The 24,055-nt window shown below is 41.6% G+C and overlaps 1 protein-coding gene across 2 annotated transcripts in view; it reads left to right on the top strand.

The window, feature by feature from the left end:
* The window catches only part of MBOAT1 (membrane bound O-acyltransferase domain containing 1), a 56,656-nt gene extending 36,011 nt beyond the window's left edge, over window positions 1–20,645 (top strand). Inside the window, exons 5-13 of one of the 2 annotated variants that reach the window (XR_009208395.1) lie at window positions 1,607–1,662; window positions 3,868–3,922; window positions 6,597–6,780; window positions 8,391–8,583; window positions 11,314–11,417; window positions 14,189–14,253; window positions 15,604–15,671; window positions 16,895–17,046; window positions 18,775–18,914. Coding sequence is in view for 1 of the 2 variants with exons in the window: in XM_040080726.2 (XP_039936660.1) it covers window positions 1,607–1,662; window positions 3,868–3,922; window positions 6,597–6,780; window positions 8,391–8,583; window positions 11,314–11,417; window positions 14,189–14,253; window positions 15,604–15,736; window positions 16,895–17,046; window positions 18,775–18,907 (1,075 nt within the window). In the remaining variant the exon portion in view is untranslated. Of the gene's footprint in view, window positions 1–1,606; window positions 1,663–3,867; window positions 3,923–6,596; window positions 6,781–8,390; window positions 8,584–11,313; window positions 11,418–14,188; window positions 14,254–15,603; window positions 15,737–16,894; window positions 17,047–18,774 lie in introns of both variants that reach the window. The other variant, XM_040080726.2, reaches the window with a different exon arrangement.
* Window positions 20,646–24,055: the final 3,410 nt, after the last annotated feature.

Below are 24,055 nucleotides of genomic sequence, written 5' to 3'. Positions count from 1 at the left end.
TTTGACTGTTACTTTAGACAGAGACATCACTGAATGCAAGTCTGACATTTTTTTTCTTTACCTTGAGAAATCTGTGGGACAAACACAATGCTTGAACTAAAATAAACCCCATCAACCTTTTTCTTTAATTGTGTTCCAGAAAATTTATTACGATAGTTAAAATGAACAGTAATATTTGGCATAGTCATCTATGTCTCTTAAAAAAGTTCCATATACTGGTCAAACTGGGTAAATAGTTAAATAAATGTGCACAAACTCGAGTTTTCATTTCCAGGTTGGAGACGTCATTTATGTTCAAACAGAAACCTCCATCTGGTTAATGTTGTTAATTTATTCTCAAATGGAGAAACAACCCATTGTATTAATCCTTAGCGAAGACAGGTCTCTTTTGTGGGACTGGTTTTACATACAGTCATCACAACTAATGCTTTTAGAATAGTGGTGTATCCTCATCACCCATTCCTATCTCGTACCTGTTGTGGTTGTGAGAGATCTGAGCACCCTGTGCTGGTGTCCCCAGTGGGAGAGCGATAGGGAGAAGCAGTGTGAGCGGGTGCTTTGCCTGCCATGGGTCCTTCCAGTTTGCAGATGTTCAGCATCAGGTTTCATGTTTTGAGTGCCACAGCCAATGGAGGAAATAGTTGAGTTGTCCCCATGGTTTCCCTCCCATCTTTCCTCTTCCCTTCCTCTAAATGCTCTTGGCTGTGTCCTTTTTCCTTGTGGGAACCAGGTCCTGATGCCACCAAGCTGAGTTTAGTGTTTTCCCCCATTCCTTAGCTGCAGCAGCTCACATTTGCTTTCAGTGCCAAGAAGCTCTCCAAAGGTGGATACGGGAAGTATGGGTGACCCTAGTGGGAATAGTGGCTATAACTATGCTGCGTGTTTAGTTGGCAGCAAAGCTGCTGGGTGGCTGCAGCAGGAGCTGGCTGGCTCAGGTACAACCAGCTCCTGTTTCCAGGGGCTCCAGATCCCACATGCCCATACACTCCCAGCTGGATGGCATATCTTGTACAGGCTGTTCACAAGGCAGATGCATGGCCAAGAAGCAAGTGGGAAACTGCTGTGCTGACAGCTATTCTGGTATTTGCACACAGTCCTAATTGATAGAGCTATTCATGTGGGGAAATAAGCATCTGTATCTGCAGAGTCAACATTTTTTTAGGGCACTGAGGAGACACAATAGAAGAGTAACAGTAAGAGGAGCCAGAATTGGGTTTACAGCAGCACTGCTGTATTCTCGTATTGCATTGTATGAGGCTTCAGTTTGGTCTTTGCCTGAAAGGAAGCTCAGTGGGCTGCAGAAGCTGGTATTTCCTGGTGGTGTGATTTCTTCTGAACTACAATTTGCACTGCTGCATGATAGGGAGACACAAAATAAAGCTTTGTGTGCACTTAGCAATTAAAAATTCCAGTGCAAGTTACTGTGGGGTTGTTTTGAACCCAGGCAATTGTCTTATGCCTGAGTGCCTCCTTCAGCTTTAATTGGATGTTTTCCACTTGTTGCTAATACAGTTATGCCTTTTAAAGGCATAAAGACATACAGTGAGAAAGTTGGGAATAATTTGTATTACAAGACATGTAACTGTTGTTTCTGTCTTTGTTATAGTCCGCTGATGATAATTACACAGAAGATCACAACACTTGCATGCCAGCTACATGATGGTAAGAAAAGGAATCTCTTCCCAAGTCCCGAAGACAGCCTTTTTATTCCAGTGCATTCTATGGTTGATTTGTGGAGTGCATGAATGTAGTTCAATGAGTTATTCCAAATGAGGAAGAAAAACACTTTGTGGAAGAAAATGCAAAACTTAAAATTTTGATCAGTTTTTAGGATCAAACTATCTTTGCAATATCAGGGACAACTGTTTTCCTCTTTGGATATTCTATTTCCTTGGAGCCCAATTTGGATTTTAGCTGGTACCAGTATCTGCTGTTTAGATGGTACAATGCATCTCCATTAAGTTCTCTGAAGCTGTTACTGATTCTCAGAAGTCAAGGGTTGTGTTTGATACATAGGTTCAGTCATTAACATTAAGTTAGCAAAAAAATATGCTAGCATTGATATATTCAGTGGTAATATACTCCATGAGTTGTGAGAGATAGAATTCAGTAGCTTTTCCCCAGTGCAGAGACAAGCACAGTTGCAAGCAAAATAACATTGTCTTCAGTCTTGTGCTGTGCTGTGACAAAGAACACTATTATTTTGCAGTAGAATGCCTGTGTCTAGTACAGTGCAAAGGCTAAAAATGTCAGTAGCATTATTGCTTGTGCCTACTGATGTTGCAGTGCAAATTTCTGATGGTCTGAGGCCCACTGCCTTGCCAGCTGTGGGTGACTAAGTGCCTTGCTATAGAGTTGTGAGCAAGGATTTAGGTGATGGCCACACGGAGGTCTGGCATTGTTTGCAAGACAGGTTTGCACAAGTGAATCTAATGCTTTTAGCTGGGTATAATAGGTACAGCTGTAAGCTTGGCTTATTGACCATGTTTTTTGCATTCATGTTGCTGCAGCTTCTCTGCTTCTTTGAGTCAGCTCAGATATTGCTGCAATTCCACAGCTATGTGCAGCCGAGGTACACACCTAGGATGTTGAAAGTAAATGAACAGACAGAAAGGAAAAAGACAACAGCAGAGGCAGGAGCATTTTAAACAGACTAGAAATCCTACAGATTAATGATGGTAGAAAAGGCTCATTACATTGTGAACACCCATATATGGAGCAGTTAATCAAATGCAGGCAGCTTGCAGTTCAAGCATCAGTGACAAATTTCTATTTGTAAAAATTTAACGTGACAAATTTCTATTTGTAAAAATTTAACAGAGCTGTCCGTAAATGGAAACAGAGAAACAGATTACCCAGTCCTTTAAGTAATTAAGTACTAATTGTTTCTCTGAAATTCAGGCCCTCCCAGTATTTACAAACTGAAACAGTGGACAGAGAATGGAAATGAACAGCTTATCAGCAATGGTTGTAGGATGTGGGTCCTGTGTGTGTATTGGTAATTATGACCAGTATGTTTAGAACAGTAGTGTCAATTGGTGCCAAGCCTCCGATCTTTTTGGGCTGTGCACATGGAGCTGTGCACATGCTCCACATCAAGTACTGTGACTCATCCCGCGTAGTTTGGTTGAAGCCAGTGGGAATCTCTGCAGTATGTGCACCTAAAGCTTTAAGGTGAAGGTGTTGAGGTATGTGCTATAAGCAGCATTTGTTTACCACAGGCCATGACACAAGATTTTTCCATCGTTTTCCTGGGGCATTGAGTCTGTGCACTACCTCTGGCCCCAAAGGTCTTGTGCACTCAACAGGAGGTCACCCTTCCAATCTGGACCTTGTACAATTCCAGATTATTACTGATGTGTATGTTTAGGTTTGCTCCAGCAGCAGGCAGCTGGGCTGCTTATTCACACCAGTGGAGCTTCTGTTTCCTGAGTGCCTGTTTCCCTTCCCCTGCCCACTCCTCCTGCTGTGAAATGCTCCATTTCTCACCAAGAAGCCAGCGGGAGGCTTGTGCTTAAATGAGCCAGCAGCTTCTGGCAACAGAGTTTTTTCCAGCCCGGGACAGTTTGTAGAGGCTGCTGGGGGTCGCTGCCAGCTGGTGGCAATTGCCCCTTCCATTGTGTGTGTGGGAATGCTGTGGCTGCTCTTAGTGACAGTGTGGCCAGGGTGAGAAAGGGGAATGAGGTAAGGAACTGGGTAAAGAGGTAGAGTGGAACTTGACATAGAAGTTAGGGATTGAGATGTATTAAAATTACCTGTGACAAAGAAATTTTGAAATTATGACTTGAGAAATTTATTTGTGGGGTGCAAGCATAAGGCTTTTACTGTTTGTCTTTTGGGAATATCTCATGTGACTTTTCTTTCCAGGAATAGGACGACAAGCTGAGGAACTCACTGCTGAGCAAAATCGGCTTGCTGTAAAGTAAGGATGTAATTCTTTGAGTGATTTGTGTCTAATTTCTTCTGAAGAAGTTGAGTGTTGAGGTTGTTTGTTTTGTTTTGTTTTTTTCCATTGCAACGTCAGGGTCAACATAGTGGCCTAGCCATGAAAATGTTTCCTTTTACTTTCCAGTCCATGAGATGCCAAAAGTCCTACATGCTTTTTCTATTTGCTTGAGCAGTTTTGTTTTTGTAATGCTACTGTCATTGTCCTCCTTACGCAAACATACCTTCTCCCTTATGTTCCTTATTTCTTCAGTTCAGAACTTCTGCCTTTATCACCCTGTGTTGGTCAGTAGAGCACTGAAGTACTTGGCAATGACTTAAATATATACTCCACTTGCAACAGAACAAGTCTTTGCCAAATTAACTCCTTTAAATTCAGGCCAAGACTATACTATACAGACTCGTTGGCTGTTATCTTCATCTGATCTGCGATGTGCTATTTTTCCAAGTAAATACTCCTCCCCTGTCAACAATACACTGCATAGTAAAAATCCATTTTGGTTTGAGTCTGACACATTAAGTGCTGCTTTCCTTTGCCATAATTTTTGAATGCTGATTTTTTTTTTTTTTTTTTTTTGTCTCCTTCCATAATGTTAATACTCCTAGTTCTTCATGTTATGTAACTAGTCTTCTCATTTTTCATATGGAGAGAGCACCTCTTTGTGTACCCTTGTTTTTCTAGCTTGTTTCTTGATACAAGTGCAACATGGAGTTGAATTTCTGTGGGAGTGTTTTTTTTGTTTTGGCTTTTTTTTTAATGAAGAACCAGTGTTACAGAATTACTCTTAGAACCATAGCTACTTTTCACCATGATATATTTGTTTAAGGCCAAAGAAATAATTTCCTTCATTTCCAAGGCAGCAGATTCAGCCATCAGAAAACCTGCCTATGAACTTCAGAAAGTAAGGGAGTAATTTCTTGAAAAGCAAAAATCTTGCAGGTAGCCTTGTATAACTTTGCTATGACCCCACAGTGTCTATTTTTAAAGCTCACAGTATAATTTTTAACTGCACTTGGCCCTTAATTCTAGTTGAATTCTCACCAAACAGGCTTGGGTTTTTTTTCTTGTACAGTAGATGAGTTCATAATAGAAAAGAAGATGCCAATAGCTTAAGTGTCAGTGGCAGACAAGTCATAACTGAAGAGTTTTAAATCCCTTTAGTAATACAGCCTTTTGTCTTCCCTCCTGTTCTTGGTCTGTTTTTGTTTCTCACTCATCCTCTGTACATTCCTTCGTGCATTACTCATGTCTCCCCACCCAACCATGTGCAGAATCCAAGCTGAAACTAATGACTTTATTTTCAATCTTACTGTTGAGCTAGGAAGCCCACATCATAAACCTGATTTTGCAGGACAGAAAGATGACCCTTACCCCAAATTGTTTGCTGCATCTTTTTGTGAAATGTTTTCACCAGAGAACATACCATTCAGTCACTAACATCTACAATAACCAGTAGGGTGAATGCAGAAAATCCTTGCTAATCTAACTGTTTATTCAAACTGATTCCACTTCAGAATAGAAGTAGGCAACAGAAAATGTTTAACTGTTGCTTAGTTTTTCTGCTAGAAATTTGTTTTGGTCTTAAAGAATTTTAAGTGTGTTTTTGTTATGTGTGTCCATCTGTGTCTTGGGCAGGAGAGTCCTCAAGCACTGTGCCCAAGTTTGTGTTGTCATCTGAGGGCTCCATGTTTACTTGAATGGTGACAATTAGGACATTTGTGGAGAGCACTCACTCTAATGCAGTGCAGAACACAGTGCACAGTTTGGATGTTGGCATTTTCTGCCACATGATAACCCCAAGCGTAACAGTTTACAAATTACACTACTGCTGAGAGGCTTTTGCATCTTTCTTTGATCTAATCTGTAGCAGGGACAGTGGATCTTCATTTTACATTAAATGTACAGTCCCAGAAAGAACTGGAGGGATATGCACATGCAAAATGGAAAAAAATTAATATGACAGACTTCCATTGACTTTCATCTTCAGCCTTCTTTCAATTCATGTGTTGGGTTTTTGGTTTTTTTTCCCCAAGCTCCTCTTCCTGTTCATGATGCAATACAGGCAATTACTTCCTTTATTTGAACAGTAGGAGAGAGTGCTTCTTCATTCTCTTCCTGTATGTCTCACGTGACTCTTCCCATTTTTTGAAAGGCTGGACTGAAGGGTGGGTGAGAGCTTCTCCCAGGACTGAGAGCCCTGGTTTTACAGACTCCCTGACCTCTGGTTTGTATAACAAGGCAGTATGGTCCCCGACATCCTGGATAGGTGTCCAAAACCAAGTACTATCTTCTCACTCCTGGTACTGCTGACCTGTCCAAAATGGACAAATTTATTACTGTTTTTAGCTAAAAAGTTTCTAAGATTACAACTTTTCAAATCATTAGCATTAGTTCACCTGTACTTTAAGCACTTCCATGTTACCTTTGCTCTGACTGCCATCTACCAGGCATCACCAGAATATGACAGGCTGTGTTTTATCTTCTCCAGAACAGATCTAGAGAGCTTTCAGCTGGGGGGAAAGGGGTAGAAGAGAGGCGAGGACTGAGGCAGACAGTGCAACAAAAAAACTTTTGTGAAAGCTTTTGCTCTGTTTTACCTTGGTTTGTTTTCTTTTCGTTTATCCTGTTGTGTGTGGCTGATTTTTCACAGGTCAAGACCTTCTTTACTGGAGTATTTAAGTTATCTCCTCAATTTTATGAGCATCATAGCAGGGCCTTGCAGCAATTACAAGGATTATATCGCCTTCATTGAAGGGAGGCATGTGCACATGAAACTGTTAGAAGTGAACTGGAAGCAGAAGGGTTATGACAGACTTCCTGATCCTTCTCCAACTGTAAGTTTTAAAATTACAAAGATTGATTGCAGGGGGCAGGAAAGAACAGCTTTGTACCTGATTCTCATAATTAAAAGCTAAGAAGTAAAACCAGTTTTGGGTTATCTTGCCAGTGAAGGTTTTTCTGTGAGTGGCTGCTGTTTTTTATCACAAGGTAAGGGGTGAAGGGGCTAGTGAATTTGCCAAATGGTTTTGGCATGCAAAACGAGTCAGTTGTTAATGGGTGACCTTTGTGCAGTGTTGGGAATGGGCTGCAGGTTCTGACAATGGCAAGTTGCAGTTCAGCTCCAGACAGAAGAGGAAATGTCAGGAAAAACCCCCCAAAAGTCAAATCTTCCCCATAGCGCAGGAGATGTTAAAAGTACATGAATCACGGCTGATGAGAAACTGTGGCCTGTCCAGGTGATTTGTAAGAGTATCTCACACACTTTAAGATGACTCAAGAGGTAATTTTTTCACATAGTTTTAGTGCTAATTTTGTTTTATATTTTGTAATGTTATTAAAACCTTCTCATAAAATAGCATTTTTTTTAAAGCAGGATAGTGCAGCATGAGGTTGAGATTTCTCTCTCTTATCTTAAGGTGACACTGAATGTGTAGCTTTGTGAATGTGTGCAGAATGTCTCCTCTGAAGCTGAGAATGTGCTTTTGTATAATGATTCCTGTTGCACACAGTTGTCTTTCTACTGACTCTAGTGGTGATACTTCTGATTTGCGTTAGTCTGACTGAGGTCAGACTAAGGCCTGTATTGTGGAGGATGCAAGTCAGGAGAGAGTATTAATATCTGCATAAAAAACCACATTAATTTGGAGAATATATAAAAAGAGACCAAAAATCAAAAGGGTCAAAAATATGTTGCTTTAATAGTTATTTGGTTGCTTTAATAATATATTGCATTTTTATTAATCTTTTGATAACATGAGTCAATTTTCACATGGTATCCAAGGGGCAGATTAGCTTTTAATTACAGCTGGATCAAGAAGGGTTTACTCATGGTGTGTATTTGCAAACAAGCTTTGAACTACTGCTGTGATTGTCAATAGTCGTGTGTAGGAACCTAGGGAACTGGAACAGAAAATGCTGTGGCAGAGCACATACCCTGTATCATGGCTACAAGTGTGCTGTAAGAACATGATGCTTCTTGGACAACTGGTTTTTAGCAAGGCTTCTGGGTGGTAGCTGGATAGTAAGACCTACTGCTGCACTGAGTTATCAGTGCTTTTGGCTTCCAGCCTTTAGTTCCAGGAGAGGACAGTACATTTAGAGAAGGTTTCTGCTTTCCATTGTAGGGCTTGGTTTAATAGTTTCCTTTCCCATTTTAGAGTCTCTGCACACTGATGTGTGCCATGGAGTCTGTCATGGAGTTCATCACTGATTTTGACTAGCAGTTGTCCTACCTATCTATAGGTAGTTCAGTAAACCAAATTAAACCAGAGCTGTGACTCTGGCCTTTTCTTGGTCACCTCTTCTAAATTAATTAGTATCAACTTTGTCACTAGTAACTTTAATGGTTCTTGAAACCCATTGCTTTTGTATGTCATGAGCATTGCCTTGATCTTCCCCTTAAGCAAATGTTTCTAATGAATGTTTCATTGTTTGTGCTTTTTAGGGAGCAGTGATGTACAAGCTGTGTATCACACTAGTATCTCTCATTTTATTCTTGACGCTGACCAAGAACTTTCCTATGGCATATATTATTGATAACGAATTTCTTGATAAAACTCCCTTCTTGTCAAGACTTGGTTACCTGTATGTTGTAACACAGGCAGCAAAACCAAAGTATTATTTTGCATGGACACTGGGTAAGTCTGGCTACATTATATACTTTTGTGTAGAGTAAATAAATTCCTAAATTGGGGAGGAGGTCTGAAACCTGGGAAGGGGGGAAATAAAATTGTCCCTAGATCTATAGCTCACATGGGAGATGTGTTTTTTTTAGGCAGGGGACCCTGTGCTTGTTGGAGGGCTGATGCTGGGCCTTGCCTCTAAAGCACTGTGGGGTTCTGTATACAGCTTGGCTTTGAGCAGTCCAGAGAAGGGATTGGAGAACCGTGGGGAGCAAAGGAAGTGTTGGGAAGGACCAAAATCTCTGCAAGGAAAAGAGAGAGGAGAAGTAAAGAGGCTAAAGAGGGAAGCAATTTTTTTAGGAGCAGCTATACTGTTGGTCAAAATAATCTTTTTGCCTTTTATCTTCTTTTACAAGTCACATTTCACCATCTATGTGTGAGGAGTCAAATCCTTTAGGCTGGGCTGAAAATATCTAGGGTTTTTTTTTTGCTGGTATTACAAGACACTGTGTGCAGATGAGATCCTGGGTGTCCAGCAAGCAATGCATATACCTTGAAGCTGAACAGAGCGTCACTGAGATGGGATGGAAATAGCCAGGGAAATTCATTGCGAGGCTGTGATTAAACTGCTGGGAATAAAACTGTCAGATTCAGGGAAGGCAGCCAGGACTGGCATGCGTGGGATGGGAGAGGCTTTGAGATAAAGAATGACTTGCTCACAAACTTACTTTTGTGGGATCCAATATTAAATTGTTGTCTCCATTTTTTCCGGCATTAGAGTTAACTGGAAGTCCGTTATTAAAGAGATAAACTGAACTCGCATTTGTGACAAGACCAGGCTGTAGAGGCAGTAGAAATGTCTTCCAAATGAGGAAGTTCACAGAAAAGTATGCATTGCATAGTGGAGGGTGAGGCCTTCTCTATTCACATCCCAAATCCAGGCAGCAGAACAGCAGGCACTTTATCCTTTTTTATCCTTTCCCATTTTTGCTCCCGATGGCATGGCCCAGGGCATTACAAAAGCCCTTGCTGAAACGGGCCGATAAATGCTTCCTGCCCTCGGGACAGGACAGGCACGCCATTGTGTGGGAGCTGCGCCGCCGGATTCCTCCAGATCCATGGGGGGGGGGGGGGGGAGGGGGGGGAATAAATCAGCTTCTCGCTGCATTAGCGATAGTCCTGGGAACACGGCTGCAAACCTAGCTCCGAGCTGTCAGTGAAACCACTTGGGTCCGAGTGCCTCCATCCGAGGAGCTGTGAAAGCCGCCCAGCCCGAGCCGTTCGAGCCTGCCGGGAAAGGAAGCGGTGCGGAGCTCGTGGGGATGGGGGTTTGTGCGCAGCTTGAGGGCGCACAGCCGTGACCTTTCTGCGCTTCACACCCCGCTCTGCAGACAGCAGCCTGGGAAGCAAAAGGCCAAGCCGTCTGCTATATAATTATTGCTGATCCCACGATTCCTGGTTTCTTGGTTTCGGCAAAGAAACACGAGTTATTTGGTCCCTGCTACACTTGGAGCAAGGCGGAGCGAATCCAGCGCTCCGCTGGTCTCTGAGGTCGGGCAGGACCCTGTGGGCCAGCTTCAGGCAGGGTTGTTGTTTATTGTTTGAGGGTTTTTTAAACAGGGAGAAAATTAAAAACATGGAGAGCTTTCTTTCCGTCTATAAAAATCTATCTCATTTAGGAAAGTGGAAAACAAAACAGAAAATTTCAGATTAGAGAAGGTTGCTTGTTTATTTATTTATTGTTAGTCTTGTTGCTTATAGTTATGTTCCCTCCCTTGTTTTGTGCACTAGGGCTTCTCCACGAGCTTGTACTTGTACTCACAGCATTTACAAAGTGAAATCAGTTTTCATTCTTTGGGAAGAAATGCTGACCTTTTTAAAGAATAACCAGGCTCGTATTTTATAAATGACCTAGAAGGAAAAGCCTTACCTGTATTTGCACTTCCCTTTTTCTTCCAATGATCCTCAGTGTTGGCAGCAAGTAGTGATCCAGAGACAATAATGAATAATCCCTTCTGTTTCCTTAGTTCTCCAAGTAGATATTTCTAGCAGGGGCACATTAAAATCAGAGTCAGTGAAACCAGCGATGAGGTGACTCCCAGGCACTCTGAGAGGGGAGGTAGTTGACAAGAGTGCATCCGTGTGTAATGCCTATTGTTATCCAAGCTTTTAGTTGCTTTAAAGTAGCTAAGCATGTAACTGAAGTTACCAATATTTGGTTCACAGAGATGTTGGGGCGCCTTAGTGAGACGCTCAGCAACAGGATTAGCAAAAGGCTTTGTCTGCAGAATTCTGAATGACAGTCTTAATTAACATAGCCATGTTGAAACTCTTAATAGAAATAATAAGCGTGTCTTTGAGATATTAAGTTTTTTTTTTTAATTCTGGAAAATGCTGTGACATCCACGTGCCCTTTTGAGAAGAAAGCTCATTTATTTTATGGCAATATCTGTCTCAGATGAGTAATGAAGGCCAAATAATAGGAAAAGTGATATATATTCATTATTTTATATTCATTATTTTATTTCTTCTGCATGAGGCGTAGCTAGTCTTTCCTCTTGAGGAAATGACTCTTGTGTGGCCTCATAGTAATGCCCTTTTGCAGAGAAGAATCTTCTCCTAGAAAGAGAGGGTGCTAAATCCTACAAAGCTGGCTTGAATGTTTGTTTAGTGCCATGCTGACTTGTAAGAAAACATGTCTCTTCCAGCAGTCTGATTTTGACCTGTTTTGCTTTGACATTGCAGCAGATGCAGTCAACAATGCAGCTGGTTATGGATTCAGTGGAGTTGATGAGAGAGGCACTTTCCGCTGGGACCTGTTGTCCAATTTGAATATCTGGAACATTGAGGTGAGATAAAGGAGTGGCTGCATTGGCATAACTATACAGAAATGAGGATGAGAATGGGTAAAGGCTTTACTGAAAGGAAAGTAAATCTATGCTACTAGACTGCTCCTCTTTAGCACTGAAAGGTTTTGTATTTTATCTGTTGGACAGATAAAATGCATTTGTCTCACAGGCTTCCTCATGTTCTGCATTCAGGTTGTATTTCTAAATAGCTTAGGCTAATAATTGAGGGCTAATAAATAATTATATCAGATATTTAATAAATGAGCAGTCAATTACTGTAGATTGTGGCTGAGCTCAGTGGGTCAGGAAATTGTTCACAGCTAAGATTCTTTACCATCTGTGGTGTGTTCTGTTTATTTACTTCTAACAATCTTTCACTTTTGTAGCCCAGTTGAGATGAGTGGTGGTAGTGAAAGAGGCTGCCACAAGTGTCACAGACACGTGCAAGGGCTGAATTGCCTCTGGTACATGGAGAAAAGCAAGGGTAGGAGACCTAAGAGGTACAAACCAAGAAACCCGAGTGGGAGCTGACAGGGGCACACAGAGCTTAGATGGGTGCTGATCTAGAACACCATGCTGCGAGCCACACTGTTTCTCAAAACATCTGTCACTCCTTCCTTGTGACTGCTGCATACTTTTAAGATCCATTAGCCTTTTGAAAACCATTCATGTTTGTGTCTCTAATGCAAAAGATGGCCCATATAATCTGTTTGCCCTGAAGAATATGTTGTGAGTGCCAGTGAGATGTAGAAATATTTATGTGTTTGGGACTGCTTTCTAAAGGCTTTTTCTTTAGGAACAGGAGGAGCCTCCCTCTGTAATTCTCTAGTTGTGATTTTAAAAGTAATCACAGGTAAAAATAAGTTGACTGCTTTATTGCTGAACAATCTGTGACTAACTTAACGTGCTATAATAGATCTTCTCAAAAATGAAAGAGCCCTTGTAATTCTTCACTGAAGATGCCAAAATTTGAAGTCTCATTATACATTCCCTGTTTTTCAACATTCTTTCTCTTTTTCCTTTTTAACCATGATTAATCCTCAGAGTACTCCTTGATGAGTATAGGATACACAGCTCAGAAATACTTTACACTTCTTGATGACAGCAGCACCCTAGATACCACTCTGAGATCTTGAATCTCTATCTGATTCAGTTTTGGGGCAGGAAATGATTCTTACTTTGATGGGCTGGGACAACTTCTGTTTGAAGGAGGGAAGTAAAATGCAGCCAGTACTCTTCAGTCAAGCCAAATAAAGGAAACAGGAGCCTTTGCTCCTCTCTACCCACTGAACTGACGGCCTCTCAAAACTTACTTCCTTTACTGGTCACATGGGCAACAGAGATCAGAAATTGTTTCCAAGAGCATAAAATAGGGTGCTGTCTGATTTGATCATGTGTGCAATGAGAAAAGGAGAGGCTACAGAGACCATAGCTTTGGATAAGTCTCAAACCATCACTTTGTGTGCCAACAGCAATGCTGGGAATTGAAGTGTGATTGTACAGTGTATACAGATACAGTCTATATATTCAGCAGGTATAGCCACCTGCATGTGTAAAATTACCTCAGAGTTGGGAACTTGAGTGCTAAATGTGACTACCTGATCTGTAGAAAAGATAAGCACATGAAAGGTGTTGTGTGGGCCTTAAAACACGACAGGGGCTAAGCGCACTTGGGGGACTTGAAAGCCTTGGCAGTGTGCTTGTTTTGACAGCCAGCAACTACTTCCTCTCTTGGTAATGTAACAGGGGAACTTAAAGGAGGCCAAAAGAGAGTGACAATATTAGTTGGAAGAGCAACTGTGTTTTTCTTGGCTTCTCTTGGTACAGTAATGCAATTAAAATGTGATGGTGCTGCATTGGGAATTGCTAATCATTTTAACTCTTTAAATGCAGAGGATGAAATGCTGGCTTTAAGGATTCTGCCTGGAAGTGCAAAGATATCTGACCATTCCCCTTTGAAGTATTTGCCCTTAATCCATTTTTTCCAGTGTGCCCTTGCCTTCAGCTGCTACGGCAAAATATTGCAGTGCCACTGAATCATGTACTTGGCCAGGGTGTCCTTGGAGGCTTCTGCTAGTAGGCGAAGGACCAAGGTGGAGTTGGGATGTGAAGTTGCTCAGCAGTAGGGGAACAGATGCTGAACAATGGAGTCTAGCAGTCCCCTAAAGCTGGGGGAGCTCAGAGGAGGAGGTATGGGTTCTCTCAGGATACTGGAGTCCACTCTGGTTTCTAAAGATGAGCAGTGGGCTGAGAATTGGCTTCTAAATTTAGTCCTAAGTTTTTCTGCCCACATTTTTCAGTCTTCCCCCTTCCTTCTCCAAATAGTAGTAGTAATAATAATAATAATAATAAAAAATGCATTTTTTTAAATAACGCTTTGTTTTAGTAGTACTGTAGGGAAGTCCAGATTGCATAATGGGTGGTAAGATATCTCTTCCAGAAATAAAGCTGTTTATGAACTGAAAGGAAGGCCAAGCATATAAAACAAGAAAGTTTCTCAGATTTCCCATTATTTGAAAAGTAACCAAACACTGTATTTAATTATATGAAACAAAGTGAGATTTTAGAGCAAGTGCCAAGTACTAGCAGTGAGCCATCAGCCTAGTTAATGTCCCTCCCAAGTCATATTAGTATAATGATGGATTGTGGCACAGTCTTCATAAAAGTTAGCTGCTAGAATTAATATTTTCCATGTACCTCCTCACTAATTTAAATTACAAGTAGTACTTTTACGTTTCATTGCTAACATTTCATGTGAACTTCTTTCTTAGACTGCAACAAGTTTCAAAATGTACATTGAAAACTGGAATATTCAGACAGCTGCCTGGCTGAAACGGTAAGAGTAATGAGACAGTTACATGCTTGTGAGATCCAAAAGCTCTCCATGGCCTGGAAAAACTCTGATTGGTGGCTGTCATAAGTGTATAGCCTCTTGTTCTTCCTTTGTTTCCTGCGTCTGTAATAGTTGGTGCAATACAGGGGTATTTGGTGCTGTAAAGTTTTATTGCTGCAAGTGTAAAATGCTCCTATTTTATATATGAGCAGCAAAGGTCATAAACGAACTGTTCAAAACTTCCATCATGGAAAGCAATAGCATTTTGTTCCTTCCCTCCTTTATCTTTCCTATACTCTTTTGCTTTGCTATGATACATTTCTCACACAGAGGTGAATCTTGCTGTGCCATTGGGATCCAGAAATTCAGCGAGAAGTAAGATCACAATCTTCAGAGCCCAGAGCCCCAGTGTAGTCTGGTTTGGAGTAACCCTAAGATGCTTGCCAGGGAGTCCTTGTTTAGGATACGGGGAAGAGACTTATAGCACTGAGATGATCGGATTTTAACCTGTGACTGTTAAGGCACATATTATAAATACTAGCGTAAGTCCAAATTCTGTAGATTGGACTGTGTCTCATTACTCATTTCCCTTTCTGGTGTGATTAAAGCTCAGTATACAGTCAACGTAATGTCTGGAATGCAGGCACAGATTTGTTGCAGTAATTGTAACTGTAATGATGGTAAATCTATACATCTTAAAAGTCAATGTCTACTATTTTTCATTATTCAAGTGTTTCCTGGTAAGAAATGCATTATCTTGACTCATTTCTGTGGAGCACAGCATTTGATTTAAACTTCAGATAGCCAAATAGACTGGGTGTTGTTTTCTGGAACTGTTATCCTTTCATCTTGGGAGTAAAATTTTTGCTGCTAAAGTTAGCTGGAATCCCCTGTTTTGCAATAGTTTACGGCACTCCCTGTTGTTCCCAGCATCTGCCAGATAACTGTGCCTAAAAATACCTCTCTTCACTAGAGTGAAGGGTGGGGTCACATCTCTTTATCTTTCAACTTGCTCTTGATCTGTCATCAGAGTTTGGAAGGGTAATGAACAATTCCAGATAGAGATGTTAAGGGGAACAAAGTCTTGCCCGCCCTTTATTCCATTATTGATTTAAATGCTTTGAGCACCAGAAATATTTGTGCAGGCACTCTTTGGAAACTCATTTGTGTATAAACATGCTTCCTCATTCCATCTAAACCTCCATTTAAATGAAGGGAGAGTGCCTCATGCCCTAGTCTCTGACTGAACTAAGATAAGACCTCTAAGAAAACAGAGTAAGACTTTAGAAACAGAAGGATTTCAAGGGCAGTGGCCATTGTTCAACCTCTTCTGTTATGTTTTCATTTTTGCAGTGTCTGCTATGACAGAGCTCCCTGGTACCCTACGGCTTTAACATTTATCCTGTCGGCCCTGTGGCATGGTATCTATCCTGGATATTATTTTACGTTTCTTACTGGAATCCTTATCACACTCGCAGCCAGAGCAGTATGTACCTTTCATTGTTCTCTTCTAAGGCCCATGCTAGACACTGTCCAGCTGTCAGCTGCACCTTCACATGGTCCAGCAGCTTTTCCCTGCTGTGAGCCCTCTTTCATGCGTTTGGAGGCTTGATGTTTGCTGAAACTCTGTTCTGTATTGATGCTGATTGCAAAGTACCCAGCAGTTATAACCAGGCACCAATTCTGGACGTGATGCACTGCTGTCACTGGCTGTCAGAGGAAATGTGGCTTGAGAGTGTACAGTTAGGGGTGCCACCAGCTATGTCACATTAGCTTGGGATTCAAGGTCATGCTGGATTCCAGACTTCTGCTGGGTCATGTTGCCTGTATGTTTGTAATTAACTTGTAATGGCTTGTAATTAACTCTGGGCCCTGTCTTGCAAAAGAAGCTGAGCATTAGCCCAAACTTGAACAATTTGAGCGGATGCAATTGATGCAGTAAAATAGTCTCTGTGTTTTTGGGCCTTATATTGTGTAGTCACCAAAGACAGAACAGGGTTCATGTCTCACTCTTGTTAAATTTATCACTGCTGATCTCTCAGGCTGAACCAGCCGCTTTTGCAGGGCTGGGATGCACCACTGTTGTTTTTTGGAATTTGACTATGGATAAATAACCAGGTTAATCTGAAAGGAGAATTAAACTAGTGACCAATATTAACCACTATCGCTAGAGCAGGTTGCTGTGCTTTGCCTCTCATTTATGAGGATTTCACGGATGTGAAACTAACATAAAATCTCTAGGGAACAGCACACACTTGTAGGTATAAGCACTTACTTGTTCATTTAAAGTAACTGTGATTTACTGTTGATAACCAGTAAGAAATGAGAACCAGGAGGGAGGAACAGCTTCTCTCCCAAAAAGTATTGTGCCAGACACCCAGAATGAGAGTCTGCACCTGTGGTTATGACAGAGTAAACTGGAGGCCACTTCTCTCTTTGCCGTTGATTGACTGTGAGATCTTGAATATGCCAGTCCGTACACATCTGTATTCCTGCTCCCAGTGCTTTGTAACTGGGGTATAAACCTTCCTGTGATACTAATGCCGATGGTGAGCAGAGAGTTTACCATGCACTGTGCGTCCGTGTGACTCTGGCTAAGAAATGGATTGATGTAATTTTCTGCTTACACTTCCCTGACCTGCAGATAAGAAACAACTGCAGACATTACTTCCTCTCATCAGTGCCTCTTAAGATAGCCTACGACGTTGTTACCTGGGCGGTCACTCAGCTGGCTGTGTGCTACACTGTCGCACCGTTCGTTATGCTGGCTGTGGAGCCCACCATAAAGTTTTACAAGTAAGTCCTCTCCCCTTGACTTTATTCTCCAGGGTGCCACAGGCTTTTGTTAAATAACCCAGACCATGCTGAAAGGCAGTTAGCATTTCATCAAATTTGAAAGGAGCTCAGACAGGATGCTTACTAAATTATAAGAGGTGACTTTCGCACTCCTGTAATGTAATGAGATTATAAAAATGCCAAGGCAGAGCACTTTCTTCTCACTCTGTGTCCTTAGTGTGACATTTCATGTACTCAGTTTCCATTTTCAAAACAGTTGGGTCTCAACCATTAGCAGCAGACAAGGCTGAAGAGGTTAAGAGTAATGTGAGTTGGCAGTAGGAGGGAGGTGCTGAGCAAAGACCAGGCTTCCTGCTGCTGAATGCATATAAGAGGAGGTGTGATGGATCAACAGGAGATATGGAGGGCTCCTGGCAGAGCATTGCTCCTTGAAATGAGGATGCTTTTTTTATGAAAGTGAGCTTAGTTTCTTACAAAGTGAGTACTTCTCCAGGTTCCTTAAAAATAAGAAAACACTGCTGTTGCAGAGTACATTGAACATGCTCTAATAAAACCAAGTTTAAGTAGAGAAACTGAGAAAATAATTTGAAAAGGGAGATGAGACTACATAGCTTTACTCTTCTTTCATTTTACTGGCAATACAGAGTAACATTTTTTGGTTCAGAAGAAAGACGATTCCCTCCTCCAGCATAAAAGACCTAAAACTGGTAGTCAAGATAGCTGCTGTCTGTTTGCAGGAGGTTGAATTTCAACATTTTCTATTCCTGTTTCTTGAAACGTTTGATTTCAACACAGGAAACTTACCATGGAGCAAAAATTATTCCAAATCTTTCTTAGCTTCATTTCTTAATAAATTTGCCCTGGTGACTTTTGCCCTAGTTAACTTATAGTTAACATTTGAACTTAGAGAATCATAAGCAAGGAAATGTTATGCTTTTGGACTAGGGCATGAATTTTTGGAGCACAAAAATCACACCACACCACAGGCAGCGGTCTTAAGCACCTTACAAGGATATTAAGAACTATGGATAAATGAGACCACAGAAATGTGCATTGCTATGTTTAACAGCTGGACAATATTGATCCCAAACATCATCTTTCCCAAGCTGCCAGAACCTCATCTATTTGGTTTAAGTATTTTTTATTTCTCTTCGACCTTGTGTATACTGAATTATTTGAAATAAAAATATTTGATGTTTAGAAACATACCAAATATAGATAATCTCTGAGCAGTTACCTTCAAAAATACAACCCTTCTTTAAATATCATTACCTGACCTTCTCTAGTTAAAAGCTGAGTTTTTTGATTTGTTTCAGATCTCAGCACTTTGAATTTTTTTCTTTCTATCACTTTTTAAAAAATTTTTGCAGCATGAACGGTTTTTCTTCATAACTTGGCCTTGTGTATATTAACATTAAAAGAGAGATGGTCTGAATAACTCTGGGGTTGGATTACATGGGCTTATCTGAGCTGTCAGACTTTGGAATCTAGGATTTGCTGATGGTTTTCTTGCCACATTATCATCCAAAGCAGCATTTTCATCCATGCCAGCAGACACCGTATTCCGAGACTGTGTGAAATTCACAAAAAAGGGTATATTTTTGTGTTTTCTAGGTCAGGTTCATACATTCCGCATTCATCCCTTAGCACTAAATTCTGCATTTTGGGGCTGCAGAATTCATGTCATTCACAACAAAAGTAAAATGTTCTTTCTGCTTTTGTTCCCAGGTCTGTGTATTTTCACATGCACATTCTAAGCATCCTGGTGTTGCTCCTCTTACCAGTCAGACCTCAAAACCACTCTGTAAGAAGGGCTCAGAATCAGACCAAGCTGAACTCTGCTAAAAGCAAAGACAAATGATGCCTCCAAAGAAAACTTCCAGCATTGGGGAATCAAACTGTTGTACTGTAAACAAAAAATAAGAAGCAAAACGGGTTGCTGGAGGATCAAAGTAGAAGACAAGTGGCATTTCTGTTGGCTATCTTAAAATCTTACTGGAGAGGGCAGAGAAGAGCCTGAATGACTGTATTTCAAATTATTCCTGTTAATGGAGATTTTACAGACAACGTTTACAGGCTCATGGGGCATTTCATTTTTATAATAAATATTTTTATGAAGTGTTTTTATATATTTAAACTTTTTCACAGAGAGGCATTTTTTCTCTTTTACAGAAATATACAACTATTAATCAACAAATAATCTTGTGATTAGAGAGAGGGACAGAAAGCATCTAGTAAAGAGTTAGACCAGCTGCCTGATAGCCTGGCGCTCTGGGCAGCTGTCAGAGGAAACTTTTCATCTCTTGGTTGCGGAGAGAGATGGTGCAAGTCGAAGACTACAGGCATGGGGCTGCTCAAGGTGCTGGCTCTGCCTTGTGCCCCAGCAGGGGGAAGGGGGAGCGGGGCTTTCCCCAGCAAACCCCGGAGGAGAGACTGCAGCCTGAGCTGGGCAGCACAGGTACTCACATCCTTCAGTGTGACACCTGCTGATGATGAGGGCAAGACAAGTCCCTTGGGAATCGGTGTCTGGGAGCACTGATAACTGGCTAAGCCAAAATTTACAGCCAAGTAAAAGAAAAACAGAAGGCAGAAGGGGGATCTCAAATCTGGAGTAAAAGAAGGGACAACCGGCCTGTGGTCTGTAGAGCTGTGCTTCTCTGTTGATGCAGCTGGTGCTCATTGCTAAATCAGCCTTACTTTGTAGTCTTAGTGATGCAGCACTTCCTTTTTGGTATCAAAATGAGTGAGGAGCCTTGCAGGGTTATTGTTTTAAAACTTGCAGTTATGGGTTAAATCTGAAAAAGCTCTGTCGTGGATCAGACTGTTCTACTCAAAACCATCCCATCTTACGGAGGGGTTACATTCCAGCAGATAACACTAATAGAAAACCTGAACAGTAATTATCACAGTCATAATAGATCATTCTCTACAAAATATTGTGATGTGATATGATCACCACAAGAGTCAAGACTGAGTCCTTGTGTGATCTTGACATCTGACTTAACTGTTGATGCAAGTTTCCCTGCTTGTAAAGTCCTTGACTTACAGGGATGTTTTGGGGCTTGATTCCTAAGCGCTTGTTGTGCATTGAGGTAACCTGCTGCAAAATGCTGTGTCAGGTTTTTTTACTTTTTTTTTTTTTTTCCCCTAAATCCACTTAACCCAGTAAAATAGACTGGTACCACACATCAAAACCAACTGAAACATTTTTTAAAAGTGTTTTCCAGAAATGTTTTTGTCAGGATTTTGTAGAAGTTCCCTTGTTAAATATTGGTATTACTTTATTGACATTTAACTAATGTGTGATTGAGGAAGGAATCTGCTGTTTACTGCATTCTGATTTTTGTGTCAGATTAAAATCTTGCAGAATCCTAATGTTTTGAGAAGAAACAAATCAGTGAAACCAACATAAGTTCCAAAAAAAGTGATTTTTTTTTTTTTTCTCTGATGGGAATTTTTTGTCCTGTGACCACATTATGATTTAGGGCATAGTTCATGGAAGAGTTTATTTGCTAATTTATTTCAAAGGGCGAGATGGGATTAAAAGATTCATCTGAATAAACAATTTGCTTTGTGTCACTGCCTGGTATTATTGATCACTAATGTCTTATGTGAAAATGGGTGAGTGGGTGGGTGAAATCACGCTTGTGAGGGAAGATGTTCAGCTCTGCTGGATTTTGCACAGCAGTTGAGCTTTCCATTCTGCTCCTGATGAAAGAGACAAGGTGACCCATGTCTGTTCTCATGGCAGCTTTGCCCTTAACTTGGCCGGTCTTTTTTTTGTCCTCAGGCATGTGTTCTCCTTGTGGCACCAGCCTCAGTTGCATCTTGGATATCTAATGTTTCCCTTAAGGTCTGATTGTGCCATTCCTGTTTCCTGTGGGAGGGAACCAGGGCATATCCCCAGAAAGGGATGGGGAGCTGGGTGCTGCTGGCCCTGGAATCCTGTGGGCTGAAGCCAGTCTGCAATTGCCTCACAGAAATGAAAGAATCAGTGTGAGCTCTGGCAGAGCCAGAAAAATTCACATCAACTCTGGGCTTCAGCAAGACTGCAGAAGGTAAATGTTCCCAGCAGGTTGGCCTTAGCACCTGCTTTGGAAAATAAGTGCTCTCAAAGGGGCCTGTGTGTCTGTACCTGCTGTTCTGTGCCCTGAGATCTGCCTGCGCAGCTCGTGCCCAGTTCTGCAGTTCTCCCTGAGATGTGTACATTCCAGAGAGTCCAGGTATGATCAGTGGGGTTTTTCTCCTAGTGTTTTCCCAAGTGAAACTTGCTTATATGTAATGCCATTGACTTACGTTGTAGTTTTGGCTCCTATAAAGTGATGAATTAGTCTGGACTAGTGAGCAAACTCTTATTCTCCTGTCATGTTGCCTTCTCAGCCTGAACCTCTCCCTGAAAACAGGCACCCGGGGAATGAAAAAGAACCGTATTTAATGTGCTATGTTACGTGAGCCAAAATTGAAACTGGCTTTTTGAAACATGGCATTTGCAGGGAAACTTAGTGGTTTAATTCGTCTTAAAGCTGGGTGGAAGAAGAAAATTACCTAAAATCTTTGCTGTGCTATGTTACTGAGGATTTGGCAGCATACCTAGCCAAATGCAGCAGTCCTGCAAAGCTAACAGAGTGGATATAAATAGCTGTAAAATATTCCTTGGAAAAAAACCCCAGCCTTTTAGCTTTGAGGTTACCTTGATCAATCTGTTGTATTGAACCTTCCTCTCCTTTTCTTCTCTTCAGGGGGATGATATTTTGTTTCTTAGAAAGACTGCAAACAGCCGCTACTGTTTAGAGACTTGTGCTAGTAATGTGCACCTACTTGGCACAGGAGTGTGTAACTCAAAGAGCCAAAGCAGAGATTCAGGTTAGAAAAGGATGATGTCAGGAACTTGAATTCTGGTAATTCTAATTATAGTGTAATTTGAGAGTACGCTTCAGTGATTAAAATACGTGATGGTGATTACCAACATGTTATTAGTTTCTAATCCCCCTCTGGGTTCTTAGTGCCACAAAAAACTCAAGAGCGTCTAGAGAGATTCTGAAGAGAACAACAATCTTGATGGCTTGTAAGAAAAAAAATACAGGACTATCACAGAGAAATGAGAAAGGTAGATTGTACTGGACGGACAAAGGTTGATTTTAAATATTAGAATACCAAAAAGACAGCACCACCATTACCCTCTTGGACTGTAGACATATTCTAATTGTTGTTTTTCAGCCTTTTTTGGTCTTTCTAAACTAGAAGTTGAGAAGTTGAGAAGTTGAGAATGAGCACTTGGAAGAGAAAACTGAATGAAGAGTAAAACTTCATTTCAACGTGACTATGGGTCTGGTATTTAAAGAAGTAACAGCCCAGCAATTTCTTCAGTGAAATGAATGCACAGTGTACATTTTTACTGTTCTGTAAACTGTCCCCCGCCCTAAGTACATTACTACATGTCCACTTGGAGCTTGACAAGCAATGGAGGCAGTACAGAAGTGGGATACAAGGTGGGCAGATATTTCTTCTCCCTGTTTGGCTGCTGTGGTTTGTGTGCATACATTGCACATAGCTGGGATTTTTGTATCACTTAAAATTAAGTAGGTGGGTGAGAAAGCTGTAGACTTTTTCTCTATTGGTAGGTGTTTGCATAAAGCTGTACTTACCTCTCCACACATGTAAAAGCAGGCTCTGCAAATCTGATCTCGGATTTTTTGTAGAAATACTGGTTGAAATCCCAACACCCAAGGAAGTTTAGGGGCAAAATTCCTATCAGTGAGGTTAGTGACTCGTGTTTAAACCCTTTGTCTTCTTATCCCTGGACTGAGGACTCCAGAAAAATTACCTACAGACTGCAGAAGTAAATAAAAAATTGACTTGAACATTTAAGGGTAGAATCCCCATCTGCTGTGGACAGAGGAAGAGCATGTGTGTCTCCTCATCCTTGCCCAAGATGAAGTGGCATGCACGGTTGTATATGGAAATGTCAGCTACCCTTGGAGGTACCGTTCTCTTTCCTGATGTCACAGAACAGATGCAGTTCAGCTCTCGGGGGCTAGAGGCGTTCCGCAGCGGTACAGAATGGGAAGCCTTGCCTGACATCTCAGCATGAGCGCGAATGCACAGTGTGCGCTTTAAAAACGTCTCCTTTTGTGCGCCATCAGCCCACTGCTCCCTTTCTTCCCGGAGATGACAGTAATGATATGCATGAAGGGATTGGGTTTGCGCTGGGGAGACGCGAAGTGGCAGCGCGTTTACTCAGATACATTTACGAGTGGTGCCCTCTGTGGGTGAGCGCTCGAGAGAAGATTCTTCCCTGCCTTTTGCAAAGGCAAAAGGTTTTGCAGCAGCCCAGACCCCCGAACTGCCAGGCAGCTGGTGGGTTTCTAGTTTGTGGTAACACAGGTGTCCTGCGCAGGAGAATGGGACAAATTGAAGACCTTAGAGAAACCGAGGGAAAACCCTGTTATTACAGGAGGAAATGCTGCTTTGTCCATAGGAGAAATGGCGTTTGTATGCCTTAAGAACTTGCAGCACACTTTCATTCTCCTGACTCAAATATGGTCTTCAGAAGAGGTGCACAGGATGGGGGAATATCAGGTCTGAGAAATGCCCGGGGAGTGCCCTTGGGACCCAATTTATTGTCCAACCATAGAACAGCTCTGGAAGTGAGAGTTCAGGTGTGCCTGGAGCTGTTCTACTAAAGCATGGCTCTCTGTGCACCCAGCTGAGGGGCTGTGCAGCTGGCCTCTGAAGCCCTGGCATCAATGGCAGGCAGCACGACATGCTCACACTCAGTTTTCTTGATCCTTCTGTCAGATGCTGTGCAGGTAAATACTGTGCCCATCAGTACTTGAAAAAAAGTGCGGAACACATCGAGGCCAAACCACTCATGGTGGGACAGGATGAAGAGAAATGCTGCCACAGCCCAGACATGCTATGCAACCCTTGCCTTGTCCAGGGATGGAAACCCTTCTTCACCAGAAACATCTTCAGACAGTGACATTGTCACTGCTCTAAGACAAATGGG

The sequence above is a fragment of the Hirundo rustica genome, chromosome 1, assembly GCF_015227805.2.
Source record: "Hirundo rustica isolate bHirRus1 chromosome 1, bHirRus1.pri.v3, whole genome shotgun sequence".
NCBI classification, from domain to species: domain Eukaryota; kingdom Metazoa; phylum Chordata; class Aves; order Passeriformes; family Hirundinidae; genus Hirundo; species Hirundo rustica.
The sequence above is the reverse complement of the archived record's forward strand: the minus strand, read 5'-3'. Positions and strand labels throughout refer to the sequence as shown.